This window comes from Sorex araneus, chromosome X, assembly GCF_027595985.1.
Source record: "Sorex araneus isolate mSorAra2 chromosome X, mSorAra2.pri, whole genome shotgun sequence".
Classification (NCBI taxonomy): Eukaryota; Metazoa; Chordata; class Mammalia; order Eulipotyphla; family Soricidae; genus Sorex; species Sorex araneus.
Window position 1 is genome coordinate 242,137,700 of NC_073313.1, and position 18,614 is coordinate 242,156,313.

Sequence of the window (18,614 nt, forward strand, 5' to 3'; positions counted from 1 at the left end):
CTACTAAGATCTACTCTTTTAGTAACTTTTAAGCACCACTATAGGATTATTAACTGCATTCACTGTGCTGAATCTTCTGGAATTAATAGACTCATAAACAGAAGTTTGTTCAACATTTTTTCATGTCCCTACCTCCCAACATGCTTAGAAACAAATCCAAACTCTCAATCAAGTTTTACCAGATCCTACTTGACCTGACTTCTGTTTTTTTTCTGACTTCTTTTTTGTTCATAGCATTCTTCCTATTTCTCCTGCAAACTAGTGACAGGCACAGCATGCTTAACCCATATCGGTGCTTCTGTACTCACAGTCCCCATTTGCCCTTCCTGGAAATTCTTTCACTGGTTTTATGTACGGGTAATGCCCGTACATAGTTAAGTCTGTCCCCTAAGCTCCCCTCCACAGAGAAGCTTCCTAGACCACCAAAAATATATGCTCCCGAGCTGGAGCAATAGCATGGAGGGTAGGGCGTTTGCCTTGCACGCAGCCGACCTGGGTTCGATTCCCAGCATCCCATATGATCCCCTGAGCACCGCCAGAGGTAATTCCTGAGTGCAGAGCCAGGAATAACCCCTGCGCATTGCCGGGTGTGACCCCAAAAAGCAAAAATAAATAAATAACGCTCTCTTTTTGCCTGTCTTCTCATTTTTAATTATATAGTGATCATTTAATATAAAATATATATTTTTATCTATATGCTGACATTTAGTACATATGGTACATATAGAACATTCTGATGGCAATTGCGATTTGTTTAAATTTTGTTTCATTAGTTACTATACAATTATATTATGACAATGTAGCTTTGATAAGGATAGCAATTTTTCTTTTGAAGGGATGTTTAGATCACTCCTGGTAGGGCTCAGGGCTTCCTCCTGGCTCTGTGCTTAGGAATCAGTCCTAGTAGTGCTCAGGGAAACATACCTGGGGCCAAGGAACAAGCCAGGCCACGTGTGAAGCAAGCACCTTAACACTTACAGCCTTTTTCTTTCACAGAATTTTCTCATCATGTTTTGCATTCACATAATTTACGTAGTTTAACTTTGAACCTCTGAGCTTAAGTTTAGAAAATTTTTTCTCAATTTGCGTCCTGCCTTATTTGCTAAAATAAGACATATTGGGGGGGTGCAAATCAAATCAGCAAAATCTTTAGGTTCCATACATCCATTTAGTGAAGATATGTTTTTCATTTCCTTCTATCAGACCATGTTTAATAGTTTTATCTAACAACAGGAAACAGCTTTAACTGGAGATGGTATCTTGTACTCAAATTTGATTTAAATGAATGGAGATCTGTGAACCATACTCAGAAAATCCCATCTTCCATGCCCTCTAATATAATGCTGTGGTCTCACTTCTTTATTTCTTTTTTTTTTTGCTGTTTTTTTTTTAAATTTAGTTAGAGAATTGTGATTTACACAGTTATTGATAATTGAATTTTAAACACAGTGTTATTCTACCAATCTCACTACCAGTGTAAACTTTCTTCCACTAGTTTTCCCAGGTTTCTTTCTGCCCACCCAGCCTGCAGCCTTGATAGACCCATTTTAAACTTTGGTGACTATAGTTTAGATCTTACGCGTTCAGTGTTGCTGAGTCTACAGTTTAGATATATAGCTATCCTACTCCTCCACATTTCCAATGTACCTGAGGTCCCCAATTCTTCCTTGTCAGTTACTTCCCTTTGTCATCTTCTTTCGTCACCCTTGATTTATTTGTCTTTGTTCTTCTCCTTCCTATACTCTGAGTGGAGGGTGATCCAGATATCCCTGCTTTACTACATTGCGTTTCTCATCCAATTGTTCTATATACCACAGATATATAAGATCATCCTGTGTCTGACCTTTCTGCCAAACTGATTTTATTAGTTTGGACCCATCGTATAACATTGTCACAGCTATGCCTTTTCTTACATGAACATTCACATATACTATAAGAAAGTTTGTAGAAAAAAAAAACATTATTGTGGGTTAAATAGTTGTTAAATATTTTTTCTAGCTCAATACTGTAGTAGCATTGAAAAACATGGACTAATTATATACAAATAGGCCTGGAGGACTTAAAAAATTTGTATCATATTACATCACCCTCAGAAGTTTTACAAAATACAAGCAGAAAGACATAAAAATTGACCTGGTTACTAAGAATTACTCCTATGGTCAGAAATATATGTCCGTACAAAGAGATTATTCGAACAGTATCTGAAAACTATCCCAATTGAATCAGACTTTATGTGAGGGCAATCTAAATGATAAGTAGTCTGCTTATTTATTTTGGGGCCCAACTCAACTGATAAAACAAATAGTAACTTTAATTTAAGTTAGGATTGTAGGATAACATTGGGTTTGTCCTTTCAACCTTTCCACAGGGAACTTAGTTTACCTTAAAGCAATGTCCTTTCTGTATGGACATAGGAAGACAGTCAATATTATGCTTTGTAACTTGGGAGCTGATTAACTCCAATAATATTTACGCCTGGGCATCTGCTTTCTCGACTCAGTTGCCCTTAGTTCCTAGCACCCCAAAAGCAGGGTCCCGACAAAGGACAGAATAGACCCAGGGAAAGCTGTGAGCTACCCTGGCATTGAAATGGTCCAGGCCAAAGTGCCACAATACTCAACTATAAGTTGAGCGCATGGTCATAGACAAATGCTGTCATGATCCAAAAGTAACGATGAGACTAGGACCCTGCTCAGGCTAGGAAGACTAGCCTGACCTGAGAACTGTGGTTGGGAGTATATAGTAAGATGTCCTCAGGAAGAACCGAACTTTAAGTTTGATATATCTCTTATTGTGCTCATACAGAATGGCATTGCTAGAAATATTAGAAGTAGATTTACTACAACTATTTAAGTGGATTACTAGCTGAGGAAAGAAGAAAGCAACACACCCTTGATGGGATCCTGTCCTTAAATGGACCTCCTAGTAATCTGGAGTAATCTTAGATGAGATTTTGTTAATCTCCTGGAGAAGTGGTCTTACCCCTTCTTTGTTCAACTTACCTTTGTGTGACCACCCTATGTGATTGCTATATAAACTAAGACTGTAATAGAAGCGAGTGGGGCAAAACAGAAGGGGCAGAGGCAAGACAAAAGCAGCAGAAAAGACACAGTGGACAGAAGACACAGAGGCAGAGGTAAGACAGAGCAAGGAGAAGAGACAGAAGTGGAGAGAAGATACGGAGGCAACACAGAAGCAAGAGAGAAGACACAGAAGCAGAGACAGAGAGAGGTTGGAAGAGATCAGAGGAGAGACTACAGAGACAGAGACAGAGACAGAAATAGACAGAAGAGAGCACAATCACACACATAGAAGCAGAGCACAAGAAGCCATCCCAATCCTGTCCATACACAGCAGCTGGAGAGCACCGAATTCCAGCGGTGAAAGAGAGAACATCGCCCCAGAACCTGCGAACAACACACACACACACACACACACACACACACACACACACAACACCCTCTTCCACGCACGTTTGTATTTTAACAGATGAGGGTAGCAGAAATGAGAATTTGGAGGACAGAAAGCCTCATGGACCAATTCCTATTAGTGTTTGCTTTGAGACATCTAACTGACCCTTGCCTGGCAAGAGAGAGAGCCTGCGAACAACACAACACACATCATATTGCACCCTCCCGAGCACGAGCCTTTGCATTTTTACAAGGATTTCTTTGAGTTACAGTAAAATTAAGCAAAATCTAGGGAAGCTGTAAGTCTTGAATAACTAAAAGGACAGTGTTGTAAGGATTGCTTCACCCCTCTCTCTCTCTCTCTCTCTCTCTCTCTCTCTCTCTCTCTCTCTCTCTCTCTCTCTGCCTCACTTTCCATTCATTTATGAAGTCCTATGCAGCAAACAGACTTATCTGAAAGCACCAATCTTCAAAACTTGTAAATTTGTTAAAATATTAATTTCCAGGCCCTATGCACTGAAATCTTGATTTATTACATATCAGGGGCATATGGTTAAAACACTTTTAAGATATAATTGAATAAAAGATCACTGAAGAGTATTTTCATATCACAATTTGTAAATATTTCCTGAGATATGATGAAATAGTTTAAAATATTATTTAAAATATATATAGCGTGGGGGCTGGAACGATAGTACAGCAGGTAGGGCATTTGCCTTGCACACGGCCAACCTGATTCGATTCCCAGCATCCCATATGGTCCCCTAAGCACCACCAGGAGTAATTCCTGAGTGCATGAGTCAGAAGTAACCCCTGTGCATTGCTGGGTGTGACCCAAAAAGCAATATATGTGTGTGTATACATACATATACATATCTATATATCTCTCTATATATCTAGCATGGCTGGACATAGTACAGCAGGTTGGGCATTTACCTTGCATTCAGCTGACCCAGATTCCATCCCTGGCACCCCATATGGTGCCCTAAACCCACCAGGAGAGACTGCTGAGGCAGAGCCAGGAGTATGCTCTGAGCACTGCCAGGTGTGGCCCAACATTCAAAATAAGTAAATGTGGAGAAAAGAATAGCTACCAAAAATATATTCAGGGGCCAAACATACAACTCAAAATACTTGAGCTCATGCTTTGTATCTGAAAAGCTGGAACCACATAATCCCCCAGCACTGCCTAGAGAAACTCCCAAGCAGTGAGTCAGGTATAACCCAAATCATCACAATTTGATCCCCAAGAAGTATTTGATCCCCAAGAAGTAATCCCCAAAATTATTTTCAGAGCACCACAGGGATGGCCCAGGTAATCCGCACCACGGAGGACCAGGACAGCACTCTCTTCAAGCTCTCACCTTAAACCACTTTCCCAGTTTGCTGAGAATCCTAGCAAGAGGACCCCAAGTACCACTTGGGACCTCTGCCTCCAAAATTCTAAATATAACATCACAGGGTCTCAGTTATATAGTCTAGATATATTTCCGATCTAGTAGTTTGTTCTACTTGCTGTCATTTTCATAGGCCCTCAGTGGGGCTAGGATTTGAGTCTCAGTTCTTCTACCATGACTGAACATTAGATTTTAAAAACCATTTGATCTCACCAGTTGAGCAAATTTTAGCCAAACGCCCATCGCTGACAAAACCTCCCCACATCTGCCTCCAGCTAGGGGATCTGTCAATGATTAATTCATTAAACAGTCAACAAATATTTGAAACTCAGTTCATGAGTGAATGGCATCTTTGGTGGCTTTGTAAGCGACTATTTTGCTTTTATTGTGCACTTCTTATTTTTGTATTACTCTTGTCATACCTTGCAAAATAAAGTATAAAAACTTCCCACTCTTAAGTAGGTAGAAAATTAGGAAGTGGTACCACTGAAAAATCACTGTCATCTGTTGCTCATCGATTTGCTCGAAAGGGCACCAGTAATGTCTGCATTGTGAGACTTGTTACTATTTTTGGCATATCAAATACGCCATGGGTAGCTTGCCAGTCTCTGCCATGCAGGCGAGATACTCTTGGTAGCTTGCCAGGCTTTCCGAGAGGGGTGGAGGAATTAAACCCAGGAGGAATTGAACCCACATGCAAGGCAAATGCCCTACAGTTGCGCTATCAATCCTCAGGAAGTGGTAACTTGTATCTGAGTTGCCTCCTTAGTCTTAGATGTGGACTGGGAAAAGAAATCCACAGGTGACTCAGCAAGACAGTAGAGATGTCAGAGACATTTTTCTGTGTGCATTTGCTTTCTTCCCACTTCTTTCCTTTCATTAGTGCAGGTAATATGACAACTTTACCATATTTTCTTGTGTCTGCCAGCCCTCGGGGCATATGAGCTCAGGAGCGCTCATTGAATATACTTAAAAATATTCACTTCTTGCTTTAGAGAACAAAAAATACAGGAGCTGTCAGAGCTTATCGGAGTAATTTTTTCATGTAAACTATACAGGCAGTAAAATATGGAGCCCCAAATGAAAACGCTTCTTTTCTAAATCATTTTAAACACTGTTTTAATACAGGAAAACAATAGAACTGTGTTATTTGGACAGCCCTAAGTGTGTAAGTCATATTTCTTTGGTCATTTTAAAATTATTCATTTCTTAGGAACATGTTTGGATGGAGAGTAAATTCCAGAGATGATAGATAAAGAAGTACTTTTACAAAACCTAAGTAATGTTTTTTTTCTCAAGAATATATTTTTCAATTTGTTAACTATAGTTAGCTGAAAGGCCTAAAATATTTATTTTTTTTTCACTGTAGCAATCTCATTCTTTTATTTTTTTTAACTTTTTATTAAATCACCATGTGGAAAGTTACAAAGTTTTCAGGTTTATATGTCAGTTATACAATATTCAAAAACCCATCCCTTCACCAGTGCCCATATTCCACCACCAGAAACCCCAGTATACCCCCCGCCCCCACCCCTACCCCCTACTGTATAACTAATGAATTTAACTTCATTTTTTCTTTACCTTGATTACATTCCATAATTCAACACAAAACTCACTATAGTTGTTGGAGTTTCCACCCAAGAGAGACAGACCTACTACATTTGATAATTAGTTTTTCATTGCTGGAAATGAAGAGATATGTAGCCCCACTGCTACAAGTACATAACTCTCTCTCTATTTTTTTTTTCCTTTTTCCTTTTCCCTTTTTTTTTTTCTTTTTCCCCCTCATCCCCCTTCCTGCGCCTCATAGTATGGTGTACGCCACGCCACGTCGGCCAGCATGAGGCTTTTGCTTAGTTCACAGTCCAGAGAAGTGGCTGCTACATTAAAAACCTTCAATATTTCAACAAAAACTTACTGTTATTATTTGGAGTTTCCCCCCCAAGTCAGACCTGTTCAAAAGGAACCGTTTCACATTGCTGACAATTATAAATGTTAAGTCGCACGGATGCTGGTTTTGAATTTCTGTATAAAATCCAGGGAAAATTCTGCCAGAAATTACATAGCCCAGCTCACAGTCCCAGTGCATTGCTGTAAGAAGTCTCTGAATTCAAAGTCTTTAGGCGCAGTGTCCGATTCGCGCTCAGCGGCTCCGGATTTATCTGGGCCGAGGGCATGCCGATTACGCCCCCTTCCCATGAGTTCCTGGGAGCCCCAAAAGTAAAATCCAAATACCTGTGGGTTTGGAGTCACAGAAGATGGCGCCTGCCATATGGGTGCTGCCAACCCGCCACTTTCCGTGCAGGAAGACAGGGTGGGGAGGAAAAAAAAATCCACCCCTGGCAGCACAGAGTTGTAGCCCAGTTCGCAGTCCCAGTGCATTGCTATCGGATGCTGCGCTGGATGCCCGAATGTGTTACATCTCTGGAATCAAAGTCTTTAGGCGCAGAGGGTCCCAAAGGCCTAAAATATTTAATATAATTTAATAAAACATTTTGTAGGTCAAATATTGGTGCCTATTTTGTATTTAACATAAGTTTATTGTGTATTAAATTATATTCTTTTCAAAGGATCATACCACAAATTAATAGAAGGTAATAGTTACAGGTACCCTAAAGTATTAGAAGGACATATTTTGCCTGATTCAAATAGATAAAATAAGCATTACACAGTCAGCTTTTATTTAAAATCAGAAACAGAAGGACTGGAGAGATAACTCAATGGGTTGAGTTTCTGCTCTTCATGTGGAAGGCCTGAGTTTGAACCCCGGTACCACAAGATTCTCCAGCACCTCCAGACACAATCCCTGAGCTACACACCATGAGGAGCCCCCAAGCACCCTGCAGGACAGCCCACAAAATCCAAAACATAAAAAATAAAATCAGAAACAGAGTGCAGTATTGGAAACTTAGAAAGCAGTAAATGCTTGCAGTTAAACACTAACGCTCCTGGCTGTTGAGGGGAAGAGTTAGAACAAATATGTTATATAATTGCCCGAGGAAATATTAGAAAGCAACGAAATGTAAGGTAATTATATTTATCTAAATTTTAGTATAAACTAATTGATTAGTCACACAATAGGAGTGGAACGATACAAGTTCTAGTAACGCACAAGTTTCTTTACAGATTTAGAGATTGACTTTTATTCCTGCTTTAAAAAAAAAAAATCCACAGTTTCCAGAAATTCAGGTTAAAAACAATACTGTGATGACTGAAGGGCATGAAAGAAAGCTATAATCACTTTGTGTTGCAGTGGCATTTTGAAGACTGAAAATACTCTGTGACGTCAAAACAATGATTTTGGAATTTTAGTAAATTTTTCCATATATGGGTGATATTTTAATAACATCATTTTATGACTTCAAGTTAGTGTCATAGAATGTCTTCTTCAAATCTAGATAGGAAAAGGAAATATTTTCAAACTGTATTTTCTATCAAACTAATTTTGTCAGAAAAATACAAGTTCTAATTTAAAATCTTAGAAAATTAATCTGTACAGATTACACAGAGTATTATCTAAATCATTTTATCTGAAAGTCACATGATGTGGCCAGGTAATAAATTCACATGAGCTATACCTCTGATATTAATTGAAGGCAACATTACCAGTCAACTCTTTTTTCCTCTATACTTACTTTTGACTAATTAATAGAAAGTATATTAAAATTTTAAAACATTAAGTACTAAAAAGTTCACTTTTTTATTTGCCTGGTTTACTGAAAACAAGCAAGCAACATTTTAACTTGGCGATTCCCAGGTAAATTCTCCTAAACTAGGCATCATTTTCTTTGTTTTATGAGGTTCATGATGTGCATTGTTTAGTTTTTGAGAAATCTTTCCCTCACAGTCCTGAGGCAAAACTGCCTATTTTAGCTGGCAGCTGTGGATGTTTACTTCATGTTATTTACTTTAAAAAACCTGAGGTTTGAATTCTTCAAGTTAAACATGACTAAAATGCAAACCCAACTATTTCCCCTCTGAGATGTTAAAAAACACTGCAACTGATAAAGGGTTCTGTGAACAACTGCGTGTGAAGTTGTTGCACATCATTGCCCCTTCCTAAGATTCTTCTGGCCAGAAATATACCAAGTTTGGGGGGCTGGAGAAATAGCACAGCAGGTGGGGCATTTGCCTTGCACACGGCCGACCGGGGTTCAAATCCCAGCGTCCCATGTGGTCCCCTGAGCTCCGCCAGGGGTGGTTCCTGGGTGCAGAGCCAGGAGTGGCCCCTGTGCATCGCCAGGTGTGGCCCCTGCCCCCCCAAAAAAAGAAATATATCAAGTTTTTCAGAAAGCCAAAATTGTCTGAACTAAATCAACATTTCTTAAGCTTTATTTGAGTATTTCATCTTTGGTGGTCTATATCTCCTAATGGCAAAATCTAAGACTAAGATCAAAAACTAAAATAAAATTTTTCATAGAGGTACAACTTACCATTCATTTATATGACCAGTACTTCTTAAGGTCACCCCAAAAGAAAGTGTGAGGGGCTGGAGCGATAGCACAGCAGGTAGGACATTTGCCTTGCACATGGCCGATCTGGGTTCAATTTCCAGCATCCCATATGGTCCCCCTGAGCACCACCAGGGGTAATTCCTGAGTGCAGAGCCAGGAGTAACCCCTGTGCATTGCCAGGTGTGATCCAAAAAGGAAAAAAAAAAACTATAAAACCAAAACAAAGTGTGAGAAACTCTCATAGTCAAGAAGAACCTTAAAGAGGCATGAAGGATCTATAAGACATTCTGGGCAGAATTCTGGAATTTAAAACAGGAACATTAAGTAAAATTAAACTATGAGCTTTAGTTAATAATAACAGATCACTTATTTTATTAATTGTAACAAGTATCATGCTAATAGAAGATGTTGATGACAGGGAAATTATGTGCAGGGTCATTGGAATGCTATTCTGTAACTCAGTTTTTCTGTGAATCTAAATCTTTTCTAAAATGTAAAGTCTATTTTTAGAAATCATATTTACAAGACACATGCTTTATATGAAGCTCTTTAAAAAGTTTCACTCCGCACTTGAAACAGATTGGACCAGAGCTAGAGAGAATGTACAGAGGTTAAGGCATTTGCCTGGCATGCAGCCACCCCAGTTCAATAAACAACATTATGTATGATTTCCTGAGAGCCACCAGAAGTGATTATTGAACTATAAGCAAGTCCCTAGCATTGCCATTGTGATCTTGCCTCACCCCACACAAAGTTGATTGGATCATATGAGGATAGAGACTTTATCATTAAGCTGCTCTGATAAGGAAAAAGAAGTCAAAACTTGTAAAGATGATGCTGAGCCGAGAGTGTCACTATTGATCAGTATTCTGATCCAGTGCCAGAATAATAGCACAGCAGGTAGGTTGCTTGCCTTGCACATGGCTGACCTGGCACCCCTTCTGTGCCCTGAAATTCACCAGAAGTTATCCATGAGAACAGAGTCGGGAATAAGCCCTGCCATCACTGCATGTGCAACTCATCTCCCCCTCCCTGCAAATAAAACAAAACAAAACAAAAAGACTTTGTGATTTAAAAGGTTGTAAGTTGGGGCAGAGATATAGCTCACAGATTGAATACTCGCCTTGTAGGTGTGAGGTCCTGAGTTCCTGCTGCCAGTTCTTGGAACTAAAGAAAAAAAATCCACATTTTGAAGCTACATAAATCATTTAGGCTATTATACATATATATGTCTATATATGCATATATATGTATATATATAAAGAGGCCATGCCAACTCAAAAGAGGCAAAAATATTTATATGGATGAATTTTATCCCTCAATATTTAGTGAGAGGGCAAGGACCAAATGGTAGAAAATTTGTAGTTATCTTGATAAAAAGTATAGCTAAGATTTTGGCTGTCACAGAGAGTGGTGACATTTGAGGATACAATCCTCCCACCAAGCTTGGGTGTCTCAGACATTTCTTATTTCTCTATTGGAACGTTCATTTAGTCCTAAATAATATATATTATATTCAGTAATATATGTATATATCATTGAATCACCGTGGGATACACTTTCAAAGCTTTCACGATTGATTTTCAGTCATAAAATGATTGAACACTTATCCCTCCACCAGTATACAATATCTTATGACAGATTTTCAAGTAATTTATTCTTGAGCTTTTGAAGTTTTTTAGGTTCCAGTTCCTATGCCAACAGTTACAAGAAAAACCACTTACAGTATTGTACATGTAATGACATGTAGTAGATCAGAAAATAATCCTATTTTGTGCTTTCAAAGGTTTTGAGTACCTTTGAAACAGAAAGATCTCATGTATTAATCTTTGTCTCTTCTAGGTTTCCTACAAGTTATGATTTAGAAAGAGTAATTGTAGTCATTGTTCACAATTTAGCATTTTCCCATCCCACCATTCCCCCACTTTTCCCTACCTATTCTTCTCATGCTGCAAGTTTTTCTTATATTCTTGCCATTTTTTTTTTTTACATTACCATTCAGCTTATACAACAAGTTTGTTTTCGCACCTATGGTATTCTGGATTATCAGAAAATTAGTCCTTAAAAGTCAAACATGAGGGGTTATTTTCCCCTCTTTTTAATTTTTTTTCTTATTCCAGTTGACCCTTGAACCATACAGTTTCGAGTTGTGAGCGTCAGCTTATACAAAAGGTTTGTTTTCCCACCTGCTGATATTCTGGATTACCAGAACCTACATATTCTGGATTTATACAGCCATGCCTGTTGATTGAATTCATGGACAGGAAGACTGGGGGTAGACTATAAATTATGTTTAGAATTTTGACTGAAGAATCAGAGCCCTTAACCGTGCATTGTTCAAAGGCCAAATAGACAAGTGGAATGATAATGAACTGACATTAAATGGGGAGCCACCTAAAAAAGATGCATAAAAACCAATTGGTTAATGATGGGAACCTCTTAAAATTAACAGTAGGGTATCGGTATGTTTTTAAAAAGGGGTCCACAGCCTGTGATTCTCAGGCTCGGGGAGCCCCAGGGCCTGGCTGTGTGACAGGCACTGGAAGACCAGGATTTGAAACCAGAGCCACTGTGAGGCCTGAGCTTTACACACTGAGACATACTTTTAGGCCATCACTTACAACTGAGAGTGAAGTAAATTTGCCCTCACTGGGGACTTATAATATCAGATCTGATTTCCCCACACTGACATCTACTATTTTTCCTCTTCCAATCACAGAAGAGCTCACAGGGCTTTGAAGAATGGCAGATGATCGGAAGGATGAAGCGAAGGTGCCCCACTGGACCTCAGCTCCGCTGACTGAGGCAGCTGCCCACCCACACTCACCCGAGATTAAGGACCAAGGCGGGGCAGGGGCCGGACTTGTCCGCAGCGCCAATGGATTTCCATACAGGGAGGATGAAGAGGGCGCCTTTGGAGAACGTGGGTCACAGGACACCTATTCAAATACCAAAGAGAACGGGATCAACGGAGAGCTGACCTCGGCTGACAGAGAGACAGCAGGTAACTAAAGGCTTATCTCTCCCAGTACTTGCTTTTTCCTTTGCAGTCCAGCCGCTTTCTCACTGGAGCATTGACTGAGATTCTAGTCAGTCAGGGAAAATAGATCCAGACATGCTAGAAGGCAGGAGAACAACACTGACATTCTCCCAACTGTAGTCTCCTTCTCTTCTTCCCTTCCTTCCTTCCTTCCTTCCTTCCTTCCTTCCTTCCTTCCTTCCTTCCTTCCTTCCTTCCTTCCTTCCTTCCTTCCTTCCTTCTTTCCCCTCCCTTTATTCTCCCTCCCTCCCCTCCCTCCCTTCCTTCCTTCCTTCCTTCCTTCCTTCCTTCCTTCCTTCCTTCCTTCCTTCCTTCCTTCCTTCCTTCCTTCCTTCTTTCCCCTCCCTTTATTCTCCCTCCCTCCCCTCCCTCCCTCCCTTCCTTCCTTCCTTCCTTCCTTCCTTCCTTCCTTCCTTCCTTCCTTCCTTCCTTCCTCCCTCCCCTCACCCTCCTTCCTCCCTCCGTCCCTCCCTCCTTTCCTCCTGTCCTCCCTCCCTGCCTCCTTTCCTCCCTTCCTCCCTTACTTCCTTCCTTTCTTCCTTTCTTCCTCCTACCCCTCCCTCCCTCCCTTTATTTTCCCTCTTTTCCTTCCTTCCTTCCTCCCTCCCTCCCTCCCTTCCTTCCTTCCTTCCTTCCTTCCTTCCTTCCTTCCTTCCTTCCTTCCTTCCTTCCTTCCTTCCTTCCTTCCTTCCTCTCTTTATATGTTTGTGGAACACTGGAGGTGCTAAGGGTGAATTCCTAGCTCTGTGCTCAAGGGTCCCTCCTGGCAGTGCTCAAGGGACAATATGTGCTGCCAGGGATCAAATACAGGTCAGCTGCATGCAAGGTAAGTGCTCTACCTTCTATACTGTCTCTCTGGCCCATATTTTTAATATGACTTCCCTAGATTTCTATAACAGGCAAATGGCATTATTATATAATTTCTTTTTAATTCTCTTGAATGCTATTGTACTTCAATCTGATTTTTTAATTAATTGATTGATTGCAAATATTTTGACTTTTGAGCCCAGAAGGTGGTGTAGGATTTATCTCCCAGACCTTGAAAAGAAAGTGAAGAGGGAAAGAAAACACACACACACACACACACAGAGGAACTATTTCATATCATCTTAGATAGATTTCTCTCTTTTTTTTCCCCCTTGACTAGCTGGTTCTTTTAATATTTTTTTATATTTTAAATTTTTTATTAAATCATCATCACACTGTAGAGCCTGACAAGCTACCTGTGGTATATTTGATATGCCAATAAAACAGTAACAACAAGTCTCACAATGGAGACGTTACTGGTGCCCTCTCGAGCAAATCAATGAACAATGGGACAGCATTGTGACAGTGCGACAGTGCTATTGAATCATAATGAGATACAGTTACAATGCTTTCATGATTGAGTTTCAGTCATACAGTGATTGAACACCCATCCCTCCACCATTGCGCATTTTCACCACCAATGTCCCCAGTACCCCTCCCACCACATGTACCCCACCCCCTGCCTCCCCAGGAGGCACCTTCTTTCTTTCTTTCTCCTTTGGGGCCTTATGGTTTGCAATACAGATACTGAAGAGGCATCATGTTTAGTCCTTTGTCGACTTTGAGTACATAGATTTCTCTTAAAAAATTATTAGAGCATTGTGATTTACAAAGTTGTTCATAGTTGGGTTTTAACCACAGTGCTAGTGCCACCACAGGGTCTTCTCCCCTCTGCCAGGATTCCAGGTTCCCTCGTACCTCCGCTCCCACTCCCCACCATAGCCAAACTGCCACAATGACAGGCGCATTTTATGGTTTGCTTCTTGAAGTCTGGATCTCTTGTTCTCAGTGTTTATAATGCCATGGTTTGGATATTTAGCTAGACTACACCTCTAGACCACCAGTGTACTCAGATACACTTAACCCCTGATTCTCATTGTTTCCTGTCTATCTCTTCTTTCCCCTTACCTCCTGTAAATTTCTTTCTCTGCCCTTTTTCTCCCTATATTCTGGGGCACCATCCCTTATTTAAAACAGTGTATTTCCGGGTCCAGTTATTCTGTGTACCACATATAAATGACATCATCTTTCATTTGTCCTTCTCCTGGCTTACTTCATTTAACATAATGTCTTCCAGTTCCTTTCATATCATCTTTCCTTATAGCTGTGTAGTATTCCATTGTGTATACATACTCATGATCCACTCATCTATCATTGAATGCCTAGTTTGATTCCAGATATTAGCTATTGTACCAAATGCTGTAATGAATAATGGTGTGCAGATACTTTTTTTCAAAGAATGTTTTTGTGTCCTTAGGTAGATACCCAAAAGTGAAATTGCTGGGTCATATGGAACTTCACTTTAGTTTACTGAGGTATCTCCATACTGTTTTTGATAAAGGTTGAACCAGGCAGAAAAAAAGGCTTTCTTTTGATAATATAAACTGTCAGCATGAATTGACATTACAGCTTAGATGATTATATTATTATTTTGTTTTGGGGTTTTGTTTTTTTTGGGGGGGGCACACCTGGCAGTGCTCAGAGTTTACTCCAGGCTTGGTGCTAGGCAGTTGATTCTGTTTTTCTTTCTTTCTTTTTAATTTATTATTTTTTTATTAGTGACTCACCGTGAGGGTACAGTTACAGATTTACATATTTTCATGCTTGTGTTTCAGTCATACAATACTAGAGTACCCATCCCTCCACCAGTGCCCATTCTCCACCACCAACAATCCCAGTATCCCTCCCACCCCACTCCTCGTCCCCTGCCCACCCCACCCCACCCTGCCTCTGTGGCAGGGCATTCCCTTTTTTTCTCTCTCTCCTTTTGGGTGTTGTAGTTTGCAATGGATGTTAAGTGGCCATCGTGTTCAATTTATAGTCTACTTTCAGCACGCATCTCCCATCCCGAGCGGGTCCTCCAACCACACTTTACTTGGTGTTCCCTTCTCTATCTGAGCTAGTCAGTTGATTCTGATGTTGTCTATGGGGATTGCGCAATGCCAGGATTTGTACATGGACCTTCTGCAGGCAAAACATGTGCTCAGATCACTGAGGCATCTATCTGGCCTTATTTTCAAAGGGGGCCAAGATTTTATAATAGCCAAATTACTTATACTTCACATAAAATCTACCCACATTTTCTTTTTCTCCTATCACATATGTCTATTCTAAGTTAGTATTCTAACTGGCAACATGAAGTATGTCTCAGAGACAGATCTTATCTATTCTGTGTTCATATCCAGGTTACTACTGGCTGAATCCAAAGATCTTTCTTCTTTCCTTCTTTGTTGCAGTTCTCTCTTCTAGGGCCAGGGAGATAGCACAGTGGGCAGGGTACTTGCCTTGCCCGTGACTGACCAAGGTTCAATCCCCAGCATCTCAAATGGTCTCCTGAGCACTGGCAAATGTGATCCCTAGGCTCAGAGCCAGGAATAAGACCCAAACCCTACCAGGTGTGGCTCCAAGACAAAACAAATTAATAAATATGTATACATATACATATTTATATTTCCTTCTTTATTTGTAGGAATGAATCCTGTCTCTAACGTGGGTTTTTTCCCCCCTTTCTGTATGAAGCACCATGATCAAATCTCCCTCCCCTTTCTTTCATCATGGTGGGTTTATTTCAAGCAAGAGTCTTTTCTCATTCTCCTTCATGTCGCCTTTTCAATATTCACTCTCATTTATGGGCTTTAATAACGTTTAATTGTAAAGTATGCAAGCCCACCACCATCTTGTCTTTGATCTTTTGGGTTTTTTTTTTTGTCTTAGACAAAGCAGTTTATAAAACTGTTTATTTCGGGGCTGAAGCATTAGTACAGCGGGTAGGGCATTTGCCTTGTAAGCAGCCGACCTGGGTTCAATCCCTGGCATCCCATATGGTCCCCAAGCAACGCCAGGAGTAATTCCTGAGTGCATGAGCCAGGAGTAATCCCTGAGCATCACCGGGTATGACCCCAAAAGCAAAAACAACAATAACAACAAACTATTTGAATAAACAACAATTAAGTGCTGCTTAGAGAAAGTGTGGAACTGTGCATTCTTTGACATTTACCGTCAATAAGTCAATCAATGCTTTTTAATTAACAGTTTAAAAAAACTGTTCATTTAGGTCAGATTTCATGCATAAAATGTTCCAGCAATGCACTCTCCCCAGAGTGTGGTCGTCCCTGACCCCCATGTCCTTTGGCCACCACTCTTCCTCTAGTGGTAAGCTTCCTGCTGAAGACCAGTCCTCAGCTTCTGATACCCTTGGGATTTCGATATTCCTCCAATATGATTCTTTGCATTCTGCATGTGAGAGCGACCATTGTCTGTCCTTCAACTTCTGACTCTTCACTCAGCACGATACACTCCTTATTCATTCACATTACAGCAAATTGCATGATTTCATATTGTGTTTTTGTTTTATTGAGACATCATAACATACAGTTATTTATTATTGTTTCTGTCATACAATATCCCAACACCAGTCCCTTCCACAGTTTCCACTTTCTCCTTACTTTCCCTCCAACCAACCTGCCTTAAAGCTGAATGAGATTTCTTGGTATATACATACCATCATTTCTTTAATCGTTTGTTCTTGTACATTTGGGTGGTTTTCTGCTTTTAGCCATCATTCTGCATTGTGCCACAAAGAATATAGAAGGGCAAATGCCTTTTCTGAATAAATTTTGGGTCTTTGGGGTAGATTCCTAGAAGTGAAATTACTCTATTATATGGAAGTTCCATTACTAGTTTTTTTTGTCAAGTGTCAATATTTATTTCCAAAAAAGCTATACCAGTTGACATTCCCACTAGCAGCGGATGAGGGTATTTTTCTTCCCACATCCATGTCAGCACTGGTTTTGTTCTTTGTGATGTGGGTGAGTCTCACTGGTGTGAGATGATCTCATTGTTGTTTTGATTTGCATTTCCCTGATAAGTGATGCAAAGCAGTATTTTTTTATATTACTTTTCCCCATCTGCATCTTTCTGAATTTTCTAATAATATCTTGCACCCCTCCCCCATTTTTTTAATCTTTGAACTGAGACTAGGTGGAACAGGGCAAAGGATGCTCAAAGTTAACCATATTTTCAGTTCTATATATTTCCAGCTTCCTTTCTAGATTTTGCTCCTTTTCTCATAATTTACAGCTAAGTCAAAAAACAGTTGATAGAAGTTATTTGCTCACTTCTAATATAATTTTTGACTTTTGTTTTTTTTCTTCTATTCACTAAAATGTGCATTTTTACAAACCATGCCACAAAAACCTGAAAAAAAAATGAAAATAAAGGAGAAACCATTGAGATTCTAACTATTTAGGAGAGTTATTTTTATAATAAGATTTAAGAAGTCCTTTTATATTATTTTCTAATGCATAAATAATAAGAGTGGTGCTTTGTCATAAACCCTTCCTCTTTTTTTTATGCCTTTATGAAAGAAAGAGTGAAGTTTAGTATCCCTGGAGAATAAATCTTACTGAAAATTAAGAGCCTTATCTTTGTTTTTAACAAAGATAGGTGAAGGGGCAAACTCGCATTAGAATTCATAGCCACATTGTATCATTGTGCCTATAAAAAGACAGAAGCAATGATACACAAAATTATAAAAGTTTGAGTGGAAAATAATTATATTTATTTTACTTTGTTGTTGTTTTGGGACCACAGAAATTGATGCTCAGGGCTTACTCCTTGCTCTGCACTCAAAGATCACTCCTGGCAGTGCTCGGGAGACCATATGGGGTGCTGGGGATAAAACTCAGATTTGCTGTTTTCAAAGCAAGCACCTTACCTGCTGTACTATCACTCCAACTCATGGAAAGTTATTTTAGAAAGTGGGGAATAAAAATGTAACCTTTAAAATGACATTTTAAGGACATGGAAAACAAATGGCTTCTATAATCATTGTGCATGTAAATTAGCAATGCAGCTCATTTTTACTTAATATGGTATCTTGTTATCTAAGATATCAAATTTATACTCTTTATAGAAAGGATCATTTTGGACATGTTCTTCTAATAGTAGAATTTGGAATTTGCCATTAGTGACAGTTCTGTTTCTGTTTCATACAATTGAAAAATAGAATTTTGCTATCAGTTGCTTATCACCTATAAAAAAGAGCTATTGAATTTTTATTAATCTATCAGTGATTGCTTATAGAACTAATATTGAACACTGTGTAAATCTGTAAGTTGGACTTTTTGTAGCAGTGCATACTTTGATCATTCCCTTTCATTTATAAACCATTCCCACATCTTTTATCTCACTGCATTTACTCAGGTAGCTACTGTGAATGAAGTGCTTATGAACCCAGTGCAACTCTTCATTACAACTATTCCAACCTCAAGAGGTAGCCTGGGAC

At 39.6% G+C, this 18,614-nt stretch overlaps 1 protein-coding gene across 16 annotated transcripts in view; it reads left to right on the forward strand.

Moving 5' to 3' along the window:
• The window catches only part of MAP2 (microtubule associated protein 2), a 316,282-nt gene that overhangs the window by 217,168 nt on the left and 80,500 nt on the right, over positions 1-18,614 (forward strand). For all 16 annotated transcript variants that reach the window (XM_055123372.1, XM_055123371.1, XM_055123385.1 and 13 more), the window contains one exon: positions 11,981-12,265. In XM_055123372.1, coding sequence (XP_054979347.1) covers positions 12,004-12,265 — 262 coding nt within the window. In that variant the 5' untranslated portion in view covers positions 11,981-12,003. The remainder of the gene's footprint in view (positions 1-11,980; positions 12,266-18,614) is intronic.